The 22,433-nt window shown below is 40.0% G+C and overlaps 1 protein-coding gene across 1 annotated transcript in view; it reads left to right on the top strand.

The window, feature by feature from the left end:
- Nucleotides 1–22,433, top strand: part of VOPP1 (VOPP1 WW domain binding protein) — a 201,501-nt gene that overhangs the window by 152,702 nt on the left and 26,366 nt on the right. The window contains exons 3-4 of the mRNA XM_044671058.1: nt 4,389–4,466; nt 16,562–16,698. Coding sequence (XP_044526993.1) covers nt 4,389–4,466; nt 16,562–16,698 — 215 coding nt within the window. The remainder of the gene's footprint in view (nt 1–4,388; nt 4,467–16,561; nt 16,699–22,433) is intronic.

Below are 22,433 nucleotides of genomic sequence, written 5' to 3' on the forward strand. Positions count from 1 at the left end.
GGTGATGATGAAGACAACTCTGTTAAAAAGGCAAGACCCAAACGTTTCGTCTTTAGGTACTTAGAATTTTTTTACTAGTTCAGAATTTTCCTTGATGATATCTAGGAAAAAATAATTTCAAATTCTAAGAAATATCTTCAAAGTATATGCCTGAATATATGTCAATACTTTGAAATTGCCCAGAATTTTCTTGGGCCTTTGCAAGAGACTATGCTTTGGGAATGATTTACTGAGCAACCAAAGTTCTTCCTGAAGGTTTCCCAATAAAATTAGTCATGCAAGATCTGGTCTTCCTCTTATGTATGGTTGGAGTGTTAGCTAGCCTCTAGCATGACCTCTCTAGAATCTTCAACCTCTCCTTATCTCTTGGTTCTTTCCCTTCTGCCTTCAAATGTGCCTGTCTCCCCATCCCTAATAAATCTTCTGTAGGTCCTCACACCATCTATATCTTTACTCCATTTCTTAGCCAAACTCTCAAACTATTTTGGATTTTGCTACTTTAGATTCATTCTCTTTATTTTAATTCTGTACACACTTACATACATGCATTTGTCACCTTCCTTAAGAGAAGGAAAGCTCTTTTCCAGAAGGGATTATTTCAGCAGTTAGTTGGCACTGTAGATGGAGCACTGAATCTAAAGTTAGGAAGACCTGAGTTCAAATCCAGATTCAGACACTAGTATCTGTGTTACCCTAGGCAAGTCACTTCCCCCTCTATTGGCCTCAATTTTTCCCTCTATAAAATGACATAGTTGAGCCATCTAGTTTCTGAGGGTCTTTCCAACTCTATGGTCCTATAAGTATGGGCCTCCATCTCCAGTGGAAAAACAATGAGACATATAGAGGCCCTCCATCAGATAATTCAGGGGAGAACCTCTGAACAAACCCTCAAAACCTCCTGGTAAGCCTCATTTATAGAAGCAGATTCTATATAACATTACTCCAACCAATGCCACCATGTCACAATCACATCATTAATGTGTAAGCAAAAGAAGAACAATGATGGGCAACTGGGTGGCTCAGTGGATAGAGATACAGGCCTAGAGATGGGAGGTCTTAGGTTCAAACCTGGCCTCAGACATTTCTTAGCTTAACCCCAAAGGCCTATCCCTTACTGCTCTTCTGTCTTGAAACTGATACTTAATATTGATTCTAAGACAGAAAGTAAGGATTAAAAAAGAGAGAGAGAAAAGCAGTTGAGTGCTATAACTAGATGTCAGCTTTGGACCCGAGTTCAAATTCAAGCTTTGGGTGACCTTGGACAAGTCCCTTAATTTCTCTGTATCTCTGTTATCTTTCCTATAAAATAAGGAGATTAGATTAGAAGACCTCTGAAGCCCCTTCCAACTCTCAATTTATAATCCTAAAAACTAAATTCCACTTTAGTGCCCAAATTCCACAAGAATGTGTTTTGGCCAACCACCTATCTATGCCTTTGTTTCCTGGGAACCTGATTGGTCCCGTATTGATGACTCTCTTAATTTGTTTTCATTACTAGTATTAGACTTTTAAGTATAAATATTGAAATAAGACTTTACATTAACATTCAGCAGAGGTAACCATTGGGTTAGACTCTAAAAGACTGAAAACAACAAAAAGAATCACCTCATCCTACTGCACCCTACCTGAAGACCCTAAACATTGTTAATCATAACAATTTTATCCTAACAAGGGTTCACCACTAACTAAAAATTTGCAGATGGAGAATGGAAATCAATTAATCAATCAAAAAGTATTTATTAGGCACCTACTCTGTGCCAGACATTGTGCTACACATTGGAAATACAAAGATAAAAATTAAACTAGGCTCTACCTTCAAAGAACTTACATTTTATCAGGGGAAACAGTAGCTATATAATAGATATACAATGTGTGCAAATATGTAGGGCAAAAGGAAATGCAATTGAAAGAAAGTATTTGATGCCCCCCCCCCGGCAAGGAGAAGGGATCTATTGTTAGGTTCTCTCAGCACCCCAAATGCATGAACGTGAAATAGCATTTACCTACTGGAGTTTTATCATCACCACTCTCCCTGTTCTACTGGGGAATCCTAAACCCCAGTTCAAGATTGAATTTCAAGATGACTGAGCACAATGCATCTCTAGTTTTATTACTCTTCATCCACTTGGTTTTTCCTGTGTGGATAGTTAGCTCACATTTTTTGGAATGATTATGGATCTCCTTGTAAGAGGTTTTCAATTGTTCTGGAACTTTATGCAACCAACATTACACCATCCATAAACATGGGCTTCTAGAGTATCTCACCACATAGAATGAATCCCACTTTCAGTTTGGACTCACTTCTCTACACCTTCCATAACATGGCAGAAGTTTCTGCTAAAGCATTTGACTCTCTGTTTTACAACTTATCTGATATTAATAACCAAAGATTAATAATCATTAATATCCATAGGATAGTCAAACAAAGTTGTCTCTATTATTATATTCTTCAAGAAATCTTGTATGATTTTTGTATGTTGTATTTGTCATAAACCTTTTTTGGAGGGAAGCCTTTATGGTTGTGTTTTCCCCCACCATATCAGGTGCCTTTTTATAGCATATAAAAAGTATATAGAATATATAAAATATATAGAAATGATATTTTATACATAAATTATATAGAAGCTTTATCACTGCTTACTTGTAATAGTCTCCTTGGACACTGGAACATGGAAAATGCCTTAAGGAGCAAAAGTCATAGATTTATAGTTGGAAATAGCTAATCAAATAGCCCCTCCTTCAATTTACAGTCATGGGAACTAATGTCTAGGAAATTTCCTGAGGACACACAGCAAGTTAGGGGCATAACTGAGCCTAGACATGGTCTTCAGAGTCTCAGATGGATAGTCTTTCCATCATATGGCATGACCTTCCAGTCTTGCTCTTTTTGGACCTCTTTATAACTTTTTGTGTTTGTTTTCATTGTCCTGCCTTTTATATACACATCTCCTTCATTGTGTGGACAGTGTTTGCTTGAGTACATAGTGACATTTGATATTTCCCAGTTAATCCATGAATAGGTGTTATTATCAACTCTTTGTTCACAGTGGGTAGACTTCAGAGTATCATGCAAAGTATGTTTCTGTTTTTTCTCAAATAACCAAAGCCTTTCACCTATCTCTACCCCTACCCTCAGCCATACTTTAAAAAAAAATTTATCTCTTTTTTTGTTTGTTACATTAAAATATCCAGTTAACCCCCTTCCCTCTTCTCCTCCCACTAGAGAAGGCATCATTGGACATAAAGATATAAGTATATATAAGACTCTGTCTTCTTTATTTCTATTTATGATTTCTTTTATTTTAAAAAAGGATTGGCATCAATTTTGATTGCAGTCATTTAGTCACAATAAAATCTGGCATCCACATTTTCCGCTTCCCTTACGTTAAATTTGGACCCTACTCTGTTGCAGTGTATACAACTTTGAAAGGAAAAGTAGAACAGCCACCGCCTTGGGTTTCCCCGTCTTTTCTCTTTTTAAAAAGTAAAGCCTGTCCTCAGAAAGGTCAAAATGTTTTTCTGTTTGGAAGTTGAGGAGAGTGGGAGAGGGGCTATTTTTGGTGATGGTGTTGGGGTTTGGGAGAGGGGAATACGAACGTAGAACCCACCAACATGCGTGCTGGCTGGTGATTGCTGTCCACGTTGCTGGCATGCCTGAAATCTGGAGCTTGTGGCAATGTAATGTAATATTTATTCCCAGAGTGAAGTGAGGCAATGTTGGCTCACCCAGAGCCTAATTCTTTGTTGCTCTTCCCTTACCTGTTCTCAGTCATTGACGGCTTACATTTGCAGTCAACCCATTCCCTTCCAACAAGCATACTTTCCTTGGGAAGTGCTTCTGTCCAGCTGTACTGAAAGCTCCCAGGGTGTGAGGAAGGTGGCATGGTGATAACACACCCTCTCAATACCCTACCCAGACTGGAGCATTCTATTCCCAGAGAGGATCCCAAAGGTGCTTATTTACGGCTATCGATGAACCCTGCAAAATCGAAGTTCTGTGTGTGTGTTTTCTGTGTGTGAAAGAGAGAGAGACAGAGCAGAGGTGAGAGCAGAAGCCAGGAGGTTTCAGGTTCTCTAGAAATCCTCCTATTTGCCAGGAAAGAAACCAGCTGTGCCCCGTGTGTCTATGGCAACAGCTTACGGTTTGGTCCCTGAGTGTGTGATGACATATTCAACTCTGCTATTGTCAGAGGATCTAATTACATCAGAGGCAGTGTTAGCCACATAGGCTGCCCTTCAGTGGTGTTTCTTATTTAATCAATTACTAAGAGATTTGGAGATGAATTTTCCCCTTTGTCTGCTACCCCACTGCCAATTCTAAGACTGCTGCTATTTTTTGTTTGAAATAATAACTGATCCCCAATTGCTTCTTTTGTCCTTCTCTGCAGATGCCGTTCCTATGAAGACTGCTGTGGGTCAAGATGCTGTGTGCGGGCTCTGTCCATACAGAGGCTCTGGTATTTTTGGTAGGTCATTACTCTAACGATTTAAGAGGTTTTACTTGTCACCCTTTAGAGATATTGTGGATCAAGGGTCAAGGCTGGAATCCAGAAGGCTTGTGTTCAAATCCTACCTCTGATATTATCAGTGAGATCTCAAACAAGTCATTTAAATTCTTTGAATTTCTGTTTCTTCATCTATAAAATAAATGAGTTCAACTGGATGATCCCTGAGGTCTTTTTTGGCCCTAAATCTATGCTCCTTGGATCCCTATCTGACTATTGCTTCTGAATATGACCAGTTACTGAATGTGGGTGAAGTCAAAGTCCCATCTCTATTTATTAAAATCACCTCCCTTGCCGCCTGGGTCTTGTGTTATGGACAGTTTTTCATGCAGGAAAAATTTTTTCAAATGATGACTGGTGTTGACATCACGACCATTCATGCAGGTCTTTGGTAGCCACAGAACCATGCTAGAAACTTGGTCCTATTCCCATGTCCTTTGGTTCTTCTCATTAACTTACTTCAATACTCAAATTTCAAAGGTATGGGTGCTGCCTCCCACATATGACTGTCAGTAGACAGTCTTGATGAATTGGTGTGGCCTTAAAAAAGATCACCTAGCCTGACGGTAAGGAGTTTCATGGTCTTACGAAAACTGACTGAGCCTTGGATGCCAGATCTAATCAGCTCCTAAACCCTTACCCAGAGCTTTCCTGGCTTGATAGAACCTTCAGCACCTGATGTCCACTGACACAGTCTACATAGAACCCAGGGCCACCTCCATGCCACGTTGCTTTCTACCAGCCAGACATAGGGCAGATGCTATCAAAGGATTTGGTCCTAACTCCTGAAATGCCTGAAAATGGGAAACTGATTCATATTCTCCATTAGCAACTCTTGACCAGTTTCTGAAAAAGAGCTACTGCTGAATAGCCTAAGTAGCTAGAGAAATTAGTATTCAGCAAATTAAGATACATACTAATTTTCATCATCTTGAGTTTCGGGTCACCTGGAAATCTTTTTACACTGAATTAATTCAATTTAGCAAATATTTATTGAGCACCTATTATGTACAAGACTGCTAAGCACTGATGGAGAGACTTAAGTGAAGATGGCTGATTCTCTGCATTCTAGCTGTTTCCAATAATTTACAGTTTCCATAATCTTATCTATTTTGCCTATGAGGCTTTTGCATTTTACTTTTTTGTGTTTTCAAAAATAAGCATTGATTTTTCTCTCCCTCCCACCTCCCCCCCAAAAAATAGAAAAAAAGAAGAAAACAAAAGTCACGTAACAGATATGCATAGCATATGCAATCAAGCAAAATGAATTCCCACATCCACCATGTCCAAAACCGTATGTCTCATTCTGCATCTTGAGTCTATCACCTCTTTGCTTGATGTTATCTTTAGGACAGTGGTGCCAGTATCTTTCTGTCAGTATTGCTGTGTCACCATTAAAGGATTCACTCAGGAGCCAACATTGGCGCACATTGAGGGGGAGATGATACAGTTATAGTTCTGAGGAAGGATAAAGCTGCATCCTTGGAGGATGTCTATTAAAGAAACAGGGCTTGATTTGCAATGAGATGTTTTCAAGATCCATGGATCATGACTGTGGGTGGAGGTGTCTCTCTAAGAATTTCTTTGGTTCTGGGAATTAGAGAAGACAAAATAATGGTTTATTGATTGTTGTTATTTCTTTCCCACATGCCAGAGATATTTGGGGATGTCTGAGAAAGGGGGAAATAAAAGAAACTTTCTCTTACAAGGAAAACATTGGTCAAGCACCTACAAAGATGTTGTGCAAGGAACTGGAGATAGAAAGATGGAAAAACAACATGATCCTTACCTTTATGAACTTTACAATAGTAGGGGATGGGCACACAGATAAATATATATGAAGTAGAATATAATAATAGCAAAGGAGACATCCAAACAAAATACCCCAGGAAAATTAGAGGAAGATGATCAGTTTTAGCAGGAGGTAGGATGGGGAGAGGAGGGAAGGGGAAATAATAAAGGGAATACTTCACAGAGGAGTTGACACTTGAGCCTTGAAGTAAGAAAAGGATTCCCATAGATGGCAATAGGAAGAGGCAGGGGATTCTGTATTTTAGCCTTAAGGAATGATAGCTTTTACATGAGTAAAAAAGCTTTTATGAAATATTTACTACTATTAGCCTCTATGAAAAGCTCTAAGGATATAAATATAGAAGGTAAGACAGTCCCTAACATCAAGGAGCTGACATTCTACCAGTGGAAGACAACATATATGGAGAGTAGTGGTGGCTAAGGAAGGGTGTTTTCATCTAGAAAGTCTCAGGAATGGTGAGTAGAACCATAGGGCAATTGATTGATGAGCCATTTCCAAGAATGATAGTATTGATATGATGACTTTTCCATGAGTTGAAGGAGACAAGTGTGGGGAAAGGGAATTCATGAGGTGACCTGGCATAAAGATCCTCGGAGACGAGCATGTCAGGGTTTGGGTCACATTAGAGATGGAGAGCTCGTACCAGTTGGGGTCCCAGAGCCCCAGGATGGTAGCTGGGGCACTGGGATGAAGGGTGAATTGAAGCAGCTGGACATGAAGTTAGAGCTAAAGATACAAATCAGCAGGAGATAAGAGGAAATGATTGGGGAATGGTAGCCCACTTTGCCTAAAACATATTGAGAATAATAAACGTAGGCTGGAGCTGAATTATAGAGAGCCTCAAATTTGGACTCACTCTATAGGCAATGAAGACCCTCTGAAGTTTTTAAGTAGAGGAGTATGATGGTCAGGGCAGAACTTTCAGGAACTTATTTTGGCAGCTGTATTAGATTGAACCCACAAGTTAGGTGACTTATAGTAATGCAGGCAAGGGAAGATATGGAATTGAAGTTGGGTGGTAGCTATATAACGAGGAAGGGGGTAGGTGTGAAGATCAACCAACAAACATTTATTTGTATTTGTTAAAGTGTGCCAGGCACACAATCAGTGTTGAGGATCCTAAAAAAAAGACATTAAAGCAATCCTTGTCCTCAAGGAACTTACATATTATTACATAATATTCAACAGAATTTGGCAACTCAGTAGATGTGAGAGATTCGAGGGAGAAAGGAAGAGTCAAAGATGACTCTGAGATTGTGAACTTAGATCACTTTGAAGAATTTGGGGCAGGATCTGAGAATCATCTGCACAGAATGGTTATTGAAGGGGGTGAGATGCCCGAAAAGGTAATGGATAGAGCCACAAACATTTATTATGGGCCCTACTAGGTACCAAGCAATGTGCTAAATGCTGGGGATAGAAAGATGAAAAAAATGCATCTTGGCAGAACCTGCTCTTTAAAAGGACTGTTCAAGTGAGTCATTGAAGGAGATAAAGAAGGGACATTCATATAGGTAGGAGGAGAGGCAGAAGAGAATGGTATCACAAAAACCCAGGGAATAGAAGATACCTACAAGCGACTACCTTAGTTCCATCCTCCTCTTAACTTTTTGCCTTTCTGTAATTATTCTGCTGTCGTAGTTAAGGCCTGGGTTACACCATCACTAGAGATAAACCTCATGGAGCCTTAGAGTTTTTGTCCCACTTCAATTTGCACAGAACTTTCCCTTTACCCACTGGCAATAGGGAACCCCACCCCCAATCTGTGTGATCAAGGGAAGTTCCAGAAAGAGAAATGGGACCTCTCTTATTTAGTTATCCAGGAACTCTTGGTTCACTTAATCTCCTCTCCCATCAACAGGTTCTCTTTTGCCTCAAATATTTATTTGAGGCAAACTCGTTTTAGAAACTGCTATAGTACCCTGAGGGAGGGCATCTGTCATGCCTACTTGCTGCCTTGGCTAAATGTGCTATTTACAGTCTCCTTTGGTCTTCCTCATAGCCCCTGAGGTGACAGGGGCCAGCTTCCCACATAGGATGGGGTGATTTCAGGCTCTCATTCCTTCTGTAATGCCCTTCTCTCACTTTGATGTCTGACGTATCCCAGTGTATCCCAGTTAGTTTCTTTGATTTAGGGCATTTTGTTCCAGTCAAATACAAATGACCCTGGCAATGACAACATACTTAGACCTTAATACTAGTTGATCATAAATCCAAAAAATTAGAAAATTTTGGAGCTGGCTGGGCCCTTAGCTCACAGAGACACTGTAATACTAGCTCTGGGACTATGGCCAAATGAACTCAACCTCTCAAAACCTGAGTTTACATAGTTGGTCAGTCAATCAACCTACAAACATTTATTTTGCACTTGGTATGTACCAGGCAGTGGGCTCAGTGCTAGAGATGCAAATAGAAGCAAAAAAAGACAGTCCTTGCCCTCAAGAGCTCATTTTTAAATGGAGAAAGATAACCCATAAAAAGCAGCTGAAAACCAGGTGGAAAAAGATGATGGAGAGAAGATACAGAATGCGAGGGTAGAGAAAGCCCTGGGGAGGATTCAGCAGTGCAGCCTGCAGAGGGATGTATGTCTGTAAAATGGAGATGTGGCCACAATAACAGACTTTGTCTTGCTTTTGAGGGACTAGAAATCTGGCAGAATGAAGGAGAGTAGAAAGTGTGGTAGAGCAAAGAGGGAGGTGGAGTTGGAGTCAGAGGGCCTGGGTTATTCAAGCTTTGCCATTTGTGTAACTTGGGTGAGTCATTTAATCTCTGTCTACCTTGGTCCGACCTCAGTTTCCTCATCTGTAAAATGAAGTGGTTGGACTAAATGGCCTTTGGGATTCCCTTCCAACTATAGATGCATGATCCTATGATGCCACAAAGACCTTGATGGGAGGGCCAACTGCACCATTGCATTAAAAAAACAAACAGATCCATTGAGGCAAAAAAGGTGGTTAATATTTATTCATCTATCTCACAGGTGTCTTGTCAGAAAAGCATTTTTATATACCTCAAAAGTGGGATACAAATGTGAATCATTGTTCATTCAACAAGCATTTATTAAGCTTCTGATACATGCCTGGTACTAGGCTAGTTTTGAGGAATACAGATACAAAAATGAAACAGTCCATGCCCTGAAAAAGCTTTTGTTATCTGGGAAGGGAAGCAGGGAGAAAGTACCTTTGTAGATGTGATGCCTGATTCAAAGGTAGTCTGGGGAAATCATGATGATCTTTTAAACCACAGCAGCATCCCTTTGGCCTTTGGCTCATAGGATCATAGATCTAGAGCTAGAAGGAACCTCAGAGACCATCAAGTCCAGCCCCTCATTTTACAAATGAGTAAATTAAAGTTGGGACTTGCCTAAAGTAATAGACATCAGAGGCAGGATTTGAACTCAGACCCTCTGACAACTGAGTCAGTGCTCTTTCCTATATTGAGCCACTTTTACTGACTGATTCCAGAAGAAGGCAGCAAAACCTGGCAGAGATATTTGGCTGCCTTTGATCTGTTGATCCTATAGGTTAATTAACCTATAGGTTAATGTGATCCTATAGGTTAATTAACCTATAGGTTAATGTGATCAGAAACCAGATAGAGGAACAAGATGATGGGAGTTCTTTGTAAAGAAGTTGACCAATGAGGGCAGCTAGGGGGCTCAGTGGATTGAGGGCCAGGTCTAGAGATGGGAAGACTTGGGTTCAAATGCGGACTCAGATGCTTTCTAGTTGTGTGACCCTTGGCCAGTCACTTAACTTCCATTGCTCTTCTGCCTTGGAACAATACACAGCATTGATTCGAAGAGAGAAGATAATGATTAAAAAAAGAAAAAAGAAGAAGTTGGTCAAGATGTACAGAAATGTTACCATAAAATATAGATGGGGCCAATTTACCCCAAGTCTGGGATGAGCTTTTATTAGAGTTGAGAGTTGCCTCACTGCTTTTATGTCAGGATTCTTACAGGGATCATGCTACTTGGAGTTGGAAGGAACTTTAAAGATTATTTAGTCCAACCTCCCCCTCTCTCATTTTAAAGTGAGGAAACTAGGGCCCATTGAGGCTGTGTCTTGCCAGGGTCCCACAGTAGTAACTAGCAGAGTAGGAATTCAAAAATAGGTCCTCTAACTTGAATTTTTTTGTACTTTGTGACACCAACATTGAACACAGATGTGCCCTGAAGAAATAGGAAGACCTCTTAGATAGTCATCAAGTATTGTAACATGGAAAATGGCAGGGTGGAATTCTGGGTGAGGCTTGACCCTGTATCTTGCAGGAATTCCACCTTGCCATTTTCCATGTTACAATATACAAGACCAGTAAATACTTATGAGGCATTTACTATGCACCGAGAAACATAAAATGGTTCTTGTTCCCAACAAGCTCACAATCTAAAGGGAGAAGACATAAAAGCACATAAAAGAAGTTGGTAAACTAAGGAGGGAAGCGTGGAAATGGAGGCTATCTGGCAGTGGGGCATGATGAAGTCCTGCAGCCAGGTGGGAAATGATAAGGTGCTGTTCTCTGTCCTTTCCTTAACTAGAAGATCTTAGAAGAATGTTCCAATGGCTACCTCCTACCCTCTCCTACCAGAGAGAGAGAGAAATCCCGGGATAGGGGGTACAGAGGAGGTGTGTCAGAGCCCATAGCATAGCAGCAATCTTTGACCTGTTTTCTGCTGATATTGGATCTGCTGGACAAGGACCACTAGCTACCTACAAATATGTAGTAAAGTAATGTCTATGGGACTGTAATGAAGATGCCCTGCAATACTTGAAGACGATGATTGATTGATTACTGATATTATATTCCTCCTCTTCACTTATCTCATCAACCACCTTTAGCCCAAATCAGAGAACATCCCCTAGAAGAACTTCCCTCCTGGGGCCCCACTCTCTTGATAGATGGCTCCTCAGGACACTATTTTAGGAAAGCCATGGTTCCTTAAACTGCATTCCCTCTTCTTTGGCCAGGCCTCCACAGGCTTCTCAAGCACCCCTTCACGCATGTCCTCTCCCACTCCTCCCAGTTCTAGAACCATAATCAAATCAACTCTGCCATTGCCTTGGTTTTGGTTTTTCTACTTCCTACATTTCTATCTACATTCCTATAACTTTTCTGTTAAGGTAACCTCCTTAAAGCGAAAGACAATTTTTGCTTTATATTTGTATCCTTGGTACCTAGCATAGCACTTGGCACATAAAAAAAGCTTACTAAAAGCCTTTTCATTCATTTATACTGGGGACTTTTCTCACAGCAACTTTGCAAAGTGGGCAGTATAGTTACAAACATTCTCAATTGACAGATGAAGAAGTTGAGGCTCAGAAAAGTTACAGGATTTGGCCACAGTCATAGGAATTATTAGAGTTAAAGCCAAATTCAAACTGAGCCTTTCTGACTCCCAAACTCTCTTTTTTTCCAATACCCCTGGAGATCCCAGCCCGCCACAGCTGCCACTGCCATTGCCACCCCCCCAATCAGGAAAGTACCCTCTGATTCTTCTTATTCCCGCATTGTCCCTTTGGTCTCAGTACCATTAGAGCTAGTCATCTTTGTGGGCTGCTCCCACATCAATTATATATACTAAACATACTCAGTCTTTGTCCAAAATTGTGCCAAAAAACATTGCTAATCCAGAGCTGTGGCTACAGTGACATCCTTTGAGCCTCAGCTTCTAGGTAGCATGGTTTCCCTCGCCCACTTTAATTGTCCAGGAAATTTTCTGGCTTCACTTTAAGGAGGTCACCCATCTTTGATTCAAATCCAAAAAGCAAGAGGGAGAAGTACTACCCTTGGTTAGAAAATGCAGCTCACATCTTATGGAAGTATACCCATTTATTGGGAAAGAGAACAAAGGGCTGGTCTCCCCTGTATGCCGGATCGGATCGCAAAGTACAATAGACTGATAGAAAAGGTACATTCACTCCTCTGAATTCTGGGAAGGCCTCCAAGACAGGACTAACAATGAAAAGGAATATCTCACAAACAATCTATCCCATAACTCACAGCACTTCAAAGAATGATAGCTTCTTATTAAACTCCCTCTGCCCTCCTCTCAGATCTCCCTTATCTCTTTCTTCCCTCCCATTTTTCATCTTCACATTCTCCTTCCCTTCATCAACTTATTTTTCAAATGCATTCTGCTCAGGACTCTCGCCTTCAAGAATGAGCGACCATATCTACTGACAAGCATCTCAGCCCAATAACTCTCTCTCTCTTGATAGTTGCTAGCTGGCCCTGTCTCCAGCCTGCTGTATCCTTCTCTTTTAAACAATTCAGCTGAAGAAATCCACAGCAAGTCTTAGTATGAATTTTCTTAGTTCCTCCGATGGATCTGACAGTGTCTTGTTTCACCTATTGGGGCATGGAGGAATGTCATCTGAAAGAGGATAAACTGAAGTAAGCTGGGGCTCCTATCAAGGAAAGAATCATAACTGGATATCATGGGATGATGGATTCTGAGCTGGAAGGGACCGTAGAGGCCATGGAGAAACAACTCCCTTTATTTTGCTGATGAGGATACCAAGGCTAAAGGAACTTGCCCAAGGTCACACAGGGAGGAGGGGACCGAACTGAGATTTAGATCCAGATCCTCCCAACTCCAAACCCAAGTCCCCTTTTCCTCCACTATGCTGCCTCTCGTCATTTGTTACAAATTCCATTTAGGATGTCTTATCCCCATGAATGTTGAGCAGAAGGATTGATAATGAATGAAAGGGAAATGAAGGAGTTTGGTTAAACAAATTCCACTCTCCCTTCTAGCTCTATATCTATTATTTCAACATGATGATTACATAGTTAACACAATAATGTATTATATAATAATACCTTGTTGTTGCTGTTGAGTCATTCAGAGATATCAGTCTCTTTGTGATCCCATGAACCATAGCTATCCATAGGGTTTTCTTGGCGAGGGTACTGGAGGGAGTTGCCATTTGCTTCTTTAGTGGATTCTTTTAATGAATAATTTAATTGTTTGAATTAATATGTATTATATTAATATATTGTGTTGATTATTCAATTAATAACATTTAATTATTTAATTAATTTGTAAGGCAAAGTTCCCCATCTGGAAAGGAGATGGCATGAACATTATTAGCCCCATTTTACAGAAAATGAAACCGAGAGACTCAGAGCACTTGACCATGCTCAAATAACTACTGAGTGTCAGAAACTGAACCTCAACTCTGGTCTTCTGACTTCAAGAGCAGTGCTGGTAACTACTGCATTTCTGGATCTGCTGTCACCTGAGCAGAAATCACTGGCAACTCTAATCTTTCACTCAGGTGTTACATTTTTCTCAAACTAGCCCAACGGAGCTCATACAATTTATCATGGAGTCCTCTCTAGAGACATGAGGCTTTCAAGGAACAGCACTGACATTCTGGGATCCCAGTATCTTTATCAGTGGGATTCACGTCCCTGGATTGTATAAAACAGGGCAGATCAGAAAGCAAAGTGAAAAAACACATTAGGTTTTGGTTGAGTATCCTGAAAGCCTTTCCCCAGCCACGGATCCATCGTGGCCTGTGGCTGCTCCACTCCTTGACTAGGGCTGACAGATTTGTGATGAAAATTCTCACCGCAGTTTCGTGATTTCCATTTGACTTCATCAGAACTTTTCTACAAAGTCTTCTTTGTTGCTGTTTTCTTCAGTTTTTGTAACTTCTTTAGAGTAGATAGCTGCTCCAGAACATGATGTGGGCCAATTGTGGGAGCCAAATATTGCAAAGTACCCACTAATTGTGATGATTTGGGAATGCATCTGGTTCTTGAGAATATTTCATGTAGTCTATCAAGCCCAATCACCATTGTGGTCTAACTTGGAAGAGTAGAAGCTGGGGATAAGAATGCTTTAAATTTCCATTGTGCTTTGACATTTACGAATAACCCAATGAGGCAGAAAGTGCAAGATTTTTAAGCCCCCATTTTTCACATAAAAAAACTGAGGTACTATTATTTGCCCACGATTATATAGCTAGGAAATGACAGAGTTCAGACAGGAACATGGGACTTTTACTTCAGGCTTATGCTTTTCCCACCAAACTATAGTGCATTGGTTTAATTCTATCCATTTTGGGAGAATGCTTGCTATGTTTTTTTCTTCTCATCCATTGTTTCCTGATGACTATTAGGATTAGAAGATAAAGCAAGGGAACTTTGTATCAGGAAGACATAGTATGACATAGTATAAAATCCTATCTCAGACATTTGCAACCTACATGACCCTAGGCAAATCACTTCACTCCTGCCTCAGTTTACTCATCCATAAAATGAGAGATTGGACTATGGCTTCTTTTTTTTTAAGGAATTAAAAATCTTTTACTTTTATTTTTTACCTTCCTTTTGGTTTTAAGGCAGTAGAATGATAAGAGCTAGGCAAGGAAGGTTAAGTTACTTGCCCAGGGTCACACAGCTGGGGAGTATCTGAGAGCAAATTTGGACCCCAAACCTTCCATCTCTAACCCTGGCTCTCAATCCACTGAGCCACCTAGGTGCCCCCTGAAAAGCTTTTATTAAAAAAAATTTAAATAATCTTTTATTTTCACCAATTACATGTAAAAACAACTTATAACATTGATTTTTTTTTTACATCTTGACTTCCAAAATCTCTCCCTCCTTCCCCCTCACTCCCTATTATGTTTTGGTCTGTATTCAGACTCCATCAGTTCTTTCTCTGAAAGCAGATGGCATTTTTCATCAGGAATCTCTGGAATTGTCTTGGATCATTGTATTGCCGAGAATAAATAGGTCATTCACAGTTGTTCATCAAAAATTATTCTGTTACTGTATATAATGTTCTGGTTCTATTCACTTCATTTTGTAGCAGTTCATGTAAGTCTTTCCATTTTTTTCTGAAGTGATCCTGCTCATCATTTCTTATAGCACAATGGTGTTCCTTTATAGTCAAACACCACAACTTGTTCAGCCATTCCTCAACTGATGGACAACCCCTCAATTTCTAATTCTTTGCTACCACAAAAAGCTGTAAGAAATGTTTCTGTACAGATAGGTCCTTTTCTCTTTTATTTTTTTTAAATCTCTTTGTAATACAGAACTAGTAGTGGATTAAAGGGTCTACACAGTTTTATAGCCCTTTGAGTATAGTTCCAAATTGCTCTCCAGAATGGTTTTTTCAGATCACAGCTCCACCAAACAGTGCATTAGTTGATCTAACCTTCCTTTCCAACTCTAAATCTATGATCCCTTGGCCCAATTTCTGAGGTTTTTATCAATGAATACTATATATCAATATGTGTTTAAACAAACACATATTTGTAATTTCAGGTGATCAATTAAAATCATTGTTTCTCAATAAAAAGGGCCTTCACTTTTCTCAATGAAGGAGCTTTCCCCTTAAGAGGTGAGGCAAGGCAGAGAGAAATGTGGGCAGTTATATTGATTGACCTTTGTAACTGGAGAATGGAAAGTTGGGTAGGCAACAAGATTGATTTGTTTTAGAGAAGAGTGAATCCAAACATGGTATGATAAATGTGCTCTCATATTTGATTATTTAAAATCTTTGAGCTTACCGACTAACTCAGTTGATGTCTTGGTTAATTTTGCTGAACTAGTTTTTTAAATCTCTTCCTTCTTTTGTTATTGGGGAAGGGCAAGAATATATTTAGCAATGAAGATGATATGAAGGCAAAAGATATAAATAATAATTTTGAATTCTTTTAAATCTTAAAACTGAGGGTCAAAGGAAAAGATGAGAGAGTTTATCACTAGTCATTTCTTTAAGGCCTGCCATCTTCTTGCCATTTAAGTTTGTGCTCGAGTCAGAGTTTCACAATTGGGCTGGTGACATTAGTCCAGAGGCCAGATGAATGGGCAGAGAAGTCTGGCTTAGTATTCCCAAGCCAGGCAAAGTTCATCACATAATGTTGCCTAGCAACCCCTGCTCTAGATCCCAAGGATCAAGAACACCTCGGAACCTGGGCATTGCCCTACATGTTTTCTTGGGACAAGACAGTACAACTGCTAAGAATAAAACACTATGAGTCTGCCAGGATTCTGGATCCCCTATACCCCTCTTCTCCAAAGGTAGTCTTTCTGATAGATTGTGTTGACAATGCCTGTGTCCCCAGAAAATTCGGTGCTGGAGCAAAGATACTTTTCGAGGGACTGAGATCTTGAGCTTTCAGGAGCATCCTAGGTCTCACCTTTCCAGCGACACCTGCCTCCCCCAACTCCAACCCAGATCCCATGCCAACTCATGTTTTTTGTCTTCTTCTTCCTTCAGGTTTCTACTGATGATGGGCGTTCTCTTCTGCTGTGGAGCTGGCTTCTTCATCCGCAGGAGGATGTACCCTCCACCACTAGTTGAAGAACCAACATTTAATGTGTCCTACACCAGGCAGCCCGCAAATTCGACAGCAGGTCAGCCAACAATTGTCTCTATCAGAATCCCTCTAAGTGGGTACATTTCATCCATCTTGTGTGACATCAATAGGGCTCATAAAAGGAGGAGGAAATTGTTGCAGAATACACACACACACACACACACACACACACACACACACACACACAGATTGAAGATAAAGTCAAACTTCATATTTTAAATTCCCTCTCAGGTAATAGTTGAAAGATGATTTCAAGCTCCACATAGGAAAGATTTGTTTTTGATAGTTCACACAAACTTGGTTTAACACTTTTAGGATCTGCATGAAAGATGGTTAACTCTTCCTTTTGACCCTTTAATTCATTTATCTTTTACGTGCCAGGCACTGGGCTAATTGTTAAGGTGACAAAGAAAGGTAAAATACAGACCTTGCTCTCAAGGAACTGAGTATTGTATGGGGGAGAAAACATGTGAACAATTGTGTACAAACAAGTTACCTGCAGAATTAATGGGGGATAATAAGCAGAGGAAAGGGGATCAGGAAAGACTTCTTACAGAAGGTAGGATTTTAGCTGGCACTTGATGGAGGAAACCAGGAAGGGCAGGAGAAAGAGGTGAGAAGGGTCAGACATGAGAGGCAGCCAGAGTCAGGAGATGGAGCGTTGTGAAAGGAGCAGCGATGAAGCCAGTGTCACCGGAAAGGACAAAAGGTGATGGCCTTTGCTGACCGGTGAACGTGAATTTACATGAGATGCAGAGAATGTTTATTGGAACTCAATTCATTTACCTTCTCTGTTTGTGGAACTTTCTGGCGGTATGTCTGTGGCATGATTCTCCCAATGGAACTATAAGTCAGTTGGGTCCTTCAGGTCAAAAGGAAATGTTGGGAAACCATCACAGATTTATTTGTCCATTCATTCATTCATTCAGGCACATTTAATGATCAAATGTCTTATAGTTCTCAATGCTCCAAGCAACTCTGTTGACTAAGTTATATAGGTAGCTAGATAACACAGTGGATAGAGCTCCAGACCTGGCATCAGGGCGATCTGTGTTTAAATCTGGCCTCAGACATTTCCTAGCTTTGTGACCTTGAGCAAGTCACTTAATCCCAATTGTCTGGCCCTTACCACTCTTCCACCTTAGAACAGATACTTAGTACATATCCTAAAGGCAGGGGTAGTTATACCTAGATAAGAGTTTTATTTACATGTATCTTGTATAACCACATTTCAAGATAACCTAGCTTCTCCTCCCTTCATTGATCTTTTCATGTTGCTAGGTCCACTCCACTGCTCAAGGCAGATTCTAGTATTGCTTTTAAGACAGAAGGTAAACTTTTTTTTAAAAAAAGGACCAAGTAATAATTGTTGATCTACATTGACGGAGAGAATTCCCACAACCAGAGTTCTTAACACTGATTAAATTATAGATCTAGATCCTATCTCCCCCATCTAAAAAATAAATCCCACATAAAGTTTTAAAAAAATTGACACCAAGAGGAAGATAAAATGCATGATCTAGGCCATGAGAATGTCCATTATGTTGGAGAACTTGGATAAGATGTTGCTGTCATCATTCAGCTCTTCAGAACTCTGGAATAATCTTTGGCTCTTCTGACCTTCCCTTCTTATCAATAAATGTCAATAATTCTATCAGTCCCACTTCTATAAAGCCTATTGAATACATTCCTTTCTATTTCCCTGCCCCCCCAATATTGCCTACCAGTACCCAAGGCCAAGTCCTCACCACTATCCAGCCCCAAGTGTTTCAGTAGCTTCTTCAGCTATGCCCGCCTCAACTGTCTCCACCATCCAGTCTATTCTTCATATTCCAGTAGAATAGAAGCCTATCCTGGGCAGGGTCTATTAAATTGTTTTCTCTTCAGATTTCTAAGAAGCACAGATTTCTACCAGCTGGTCCTACCCCAGTCTAAACCACCAACATATGCTAAACATGCATACATCTTTTACATAACCACATTTCCAAGTAACCTAGCTCCTGCCCTCAACTGATTTTGCCAGGAAATATTTCTTGTTTCTCTCTTGGATTAGGATAGATAATTGGTTAAAATGGAGTTCAGTTTAAGTCCCTCCCCACTCCCATCCCGATGACTGGTTCTACACTAATTTTTCATCCATATTTATTATTCTAATTCTCCAGCCAAACAAGAGTATTCAAATTCCTCCAAGCATGCCCTGTAGTTTCCAATTTCCTTTCTCTTACCTACTACATTTATTAGCAAGATACCTCTGGGAAAATCACTTAATCTCTATTTTCTTAACTATAAAATGGGAATAATAAAAGCACCTACCCTACAGAATTGTCATTGAGAGTTAAATGAAATAATATTTGTAAAGCACTACTTCATATAGTAACTGGTCCTATATTAATGATGCTTATTCCTTTCTTCCTTTACTCAATCATTCTGTGTCCAAAATGCCCTCCCCCCAGTCTCAGCTCTTCTTGTTGACATCCCAGGGACACATCAAGGACCCTCTCTGGAGCCTTTCTTGATCTTCCCAGATGGAAGGGATACCTCACATAACTTATTATATTCCTGAATCTGCATCTCCACCTACTGGACTAATAACTCCTTGAGGGCAATAATCATAGCATAATTGCCTTTAGTATCTCCTCAAGTGCATACCATCATGCATTGCACATAATAAGAAATTACTAAATTTGGTGAGTAGAGATTAAATTCACCATACCTCATCTAGAAAACTGGCATAATTTAAAAAATTTTAATTTAAAAAATTTTTAAATTAAAAAAAAAAAGATTCTTTGTAGGAACAGCCAAAGGAATTGGTAGGTTTATAGAAACTTGGAATTGGAAGGGACCTCAGCAGTTATCTAGTTCAACCTCTAGCTAAGTATTGATCCTCTCCACAAGATTCCTTACACCTTCCATAGAATTGAACTGAACTAGAAAATGCAAACTGAATTGGGAACCTCTCTGGCTCTATATGGGTACTCAGTGGATAGAGTGCTGGACCTATAGGCAGGAAGATGTCTTCTTGAGTTCAAATCTGACACTTACTAGCTGGGAGACCCTGGATAAGTCGCTTAAATCTGTTTACCTCAGTTCCTCATCTGTAAAATGAAATGGAGAAAGAAATGGAAAAGTATACCAGCATCTTTGCCAAGAAAATCCCAAATCACAAAGAATCAGAAAAGACTGACTGATAGATAACTGACTCTATGTCCTTAAGGTTGCATTTTCACATTATTCTTCTGTCCTGGTGAATGGTCTCATGACTTAGTAAATAGAGAGTTAGCCTGAAAGCCAGGAAGACCTGAATTTGAACTCTTTTTTGACAGATAGTACAAATCTCTTACCCTCTCTGTGCCCTAGGCAATGCTATTATTTTAGGTCACAGAGAAGGTGCCAGCTTCCACTGGTAGAGGGACTATCCTTGTCTAGGAACTCACTGTATCCTTGAAACCATAGGTCTAGTCCCACTTCTGATGGGAAGTTGTTCACTCTGAAGTCACCATTGGGAAGACAGTGCCAATGACACACACAGAGAAGGGGAGTATCTATTCCTCGTCTCCCTTGGCTCTCCCAATCCTTCCCTGCCTCAGCTCTCTTTGCTACATGATTCTCGTGTATTCTTCTTTCTCATCTTTATTCCTTGGCATGATCTGATCATTCATGGATGGCCACAACTATATCCCCCATTATACAAGAAGAGACACCAGGCATAATAGAATGAGTACTGAATATGGAGTCTGAGGACCTTGGTTGGTCGGTTGCTTGTTCTGTTTACTAGCTGTGTGAGCTCTGGCAAGTTGCCCCAATTTTTGGAGCCTCAGTTCCTCATCTGTAAAGTAGGAAGCCATAATGGTTGGTTCCTTCCAACTATATCTGCCATCTTGTGAATCTTAAGCTGTAATTATACCTGGGATCCTGTCAAACACCACTCCCAAGGAATCAGAATACCCAGTATCTGTGCACTATAATGTTCGGATGCTTCTCAGAGTATGTCAGAAAGATACCTGCATCATCTGGGTTGACTGTGGCAAATAAATTGTGCAAACTGGGGTGGTGTCCCAAGGTCTGGTGAAGTGTATCAAAAAATGGGAGAGGAAGGACTCATCACTCAAAAGGGAATTTTTAGTGTGTCTTGGCCAGATGATAGAGCTCCAAATGGATATTCATGCTTGAAATGGATCCGTGCAAATTAGGATATAGTCTAACTGTCCTTTGGCTTTTTCTTGCTGCCAAGATAAAATCTAAAATGTTCCTCTGTTTGGCATTCAAAGCCTTTTCATAGTCTAGCCCTTTCCTACTGTTTCATTTTTTTTATTTCAGTCCTTTCCTTTTGTTTAGAATCAATACTAAGTATCAGTTCCAAAGCAGAAGAGTGGTAAGGGCTAGGCAATTGGGGTTAAGTAACTTGTTCAGAGTCACATAACTAGGAAATGTCTGAATTCAGATTTGAATCCAGGACCTCTCAACTTCTCTATCCATCAAGCCACCTACTGCCCTTCAGGCTCTCTTTCAAATTATGTTTATAATCTTAGGTAAATCATTCACTTTTCCTGGCTTTGCTTTCTCACGTGCAAAATACAAAAATTGGATTAGATGCTTAAATATACTGCCAGTTAGGAATACTTTGATTACTTAGGAAGTATTTCCTTAATACTGACCATGAGCAAGTCACTGTCCTAGGCACTAAGGGGCATAGCAAGAGAATTTTTATTCCCTTTGTCTATTTTAAGTTAATCAATCAAGAATTTAAACTATTCTTACTTAACCATTAGTAAGTCACTAACAAAGGAAGTTCATGCCCTGACAGGTCACAAGCACTGCCCTCCACTGGACAGTGCTAGGCAAATTGAAAGACTGTGATTGATTCCTGAGATGTCACAAAGAGATATGTTGGGTGGAGAAAAGTGTAAAAAAAGCGGGACCCTGAGAGAGATTTGCTCTCTTCATGCTTGGCTCTTCATTCTTGGATTTTTGGCTCTTCATTCTTGGGCTTTTTCTTGGTGGCCTTTAGCCTAGACAGCGTGAGCTCTGGTGGGATTCTTGGAGGTCTTGTCCTCGTGTGTGCTGAGGGTTCTTGGAGGTTTTTCAGCATCTTTGGCTCTTCGGATTTTGGCTTTCTGATCCAGAATTTGGATTCTGTTGAAATTTACATTTGGATTCACATTCGCAGTCTGGAAGCTCTAAGATTAAGACTTAGGGTATTTTTTGCTAGGTGATATTTTCTATCTCCTTCCTATATTTCCCACTTTAATATCTCTGCCTTGCTGTAAATAAAGCTACTAAAAGTCTACTGACTCATAGTTTAATTTTAACTTTTATAAATGGTGACCACAATTCTTTTTTTTAACCATTATTTTTGTCAAACCAAAATTTTTATTATTACATTTGGCATCCAATTTTGATTTATTGCAGAAGTGACATATTCTACTGAATTATTAAGGCCTTGAGGAAAGACAGATATGTGGTTAGCCATAATACAAAGAAGCATGTGACAAGCGAAATATGGAAAAGCATCTGCTATATTTTGCATGGGGTAATCTGGCAGTTTGCCCTGGTTAGAATGCGGAACATGCCATGAGACAGGCACAAGTATTATAGGAGAATTACATAGTATTGTTTGGTGCAAGAACTGTTCAAAGGAAGAAGAGATCTTATCCTGTTTGGTGGAAATAAGAGTAGGCTGCCTGATGGAGATGGTATTTGGATTAAACCTTAAAGTATAAAAAAGATTTTGGCAAGGAGAGATGAGGATGAAGAAGAAGAGCATTCCAATGG

The sequence above is a fragment of the Gracilinanus agilis genome, chromosome 1 (assembly GCF_016433145.1).
Source record: "Gracilinanus agilis isolate LMUSP501 chromosome 1, AgileGrace, whole genome shotgun sequence".
Taxonomy (NCBI): Eukaryota; Metazoa; Chordata; class Mammalia; order Didelphimorphia; family Didelphidae; genus Gracilinanus; species Gracilinanus agilis.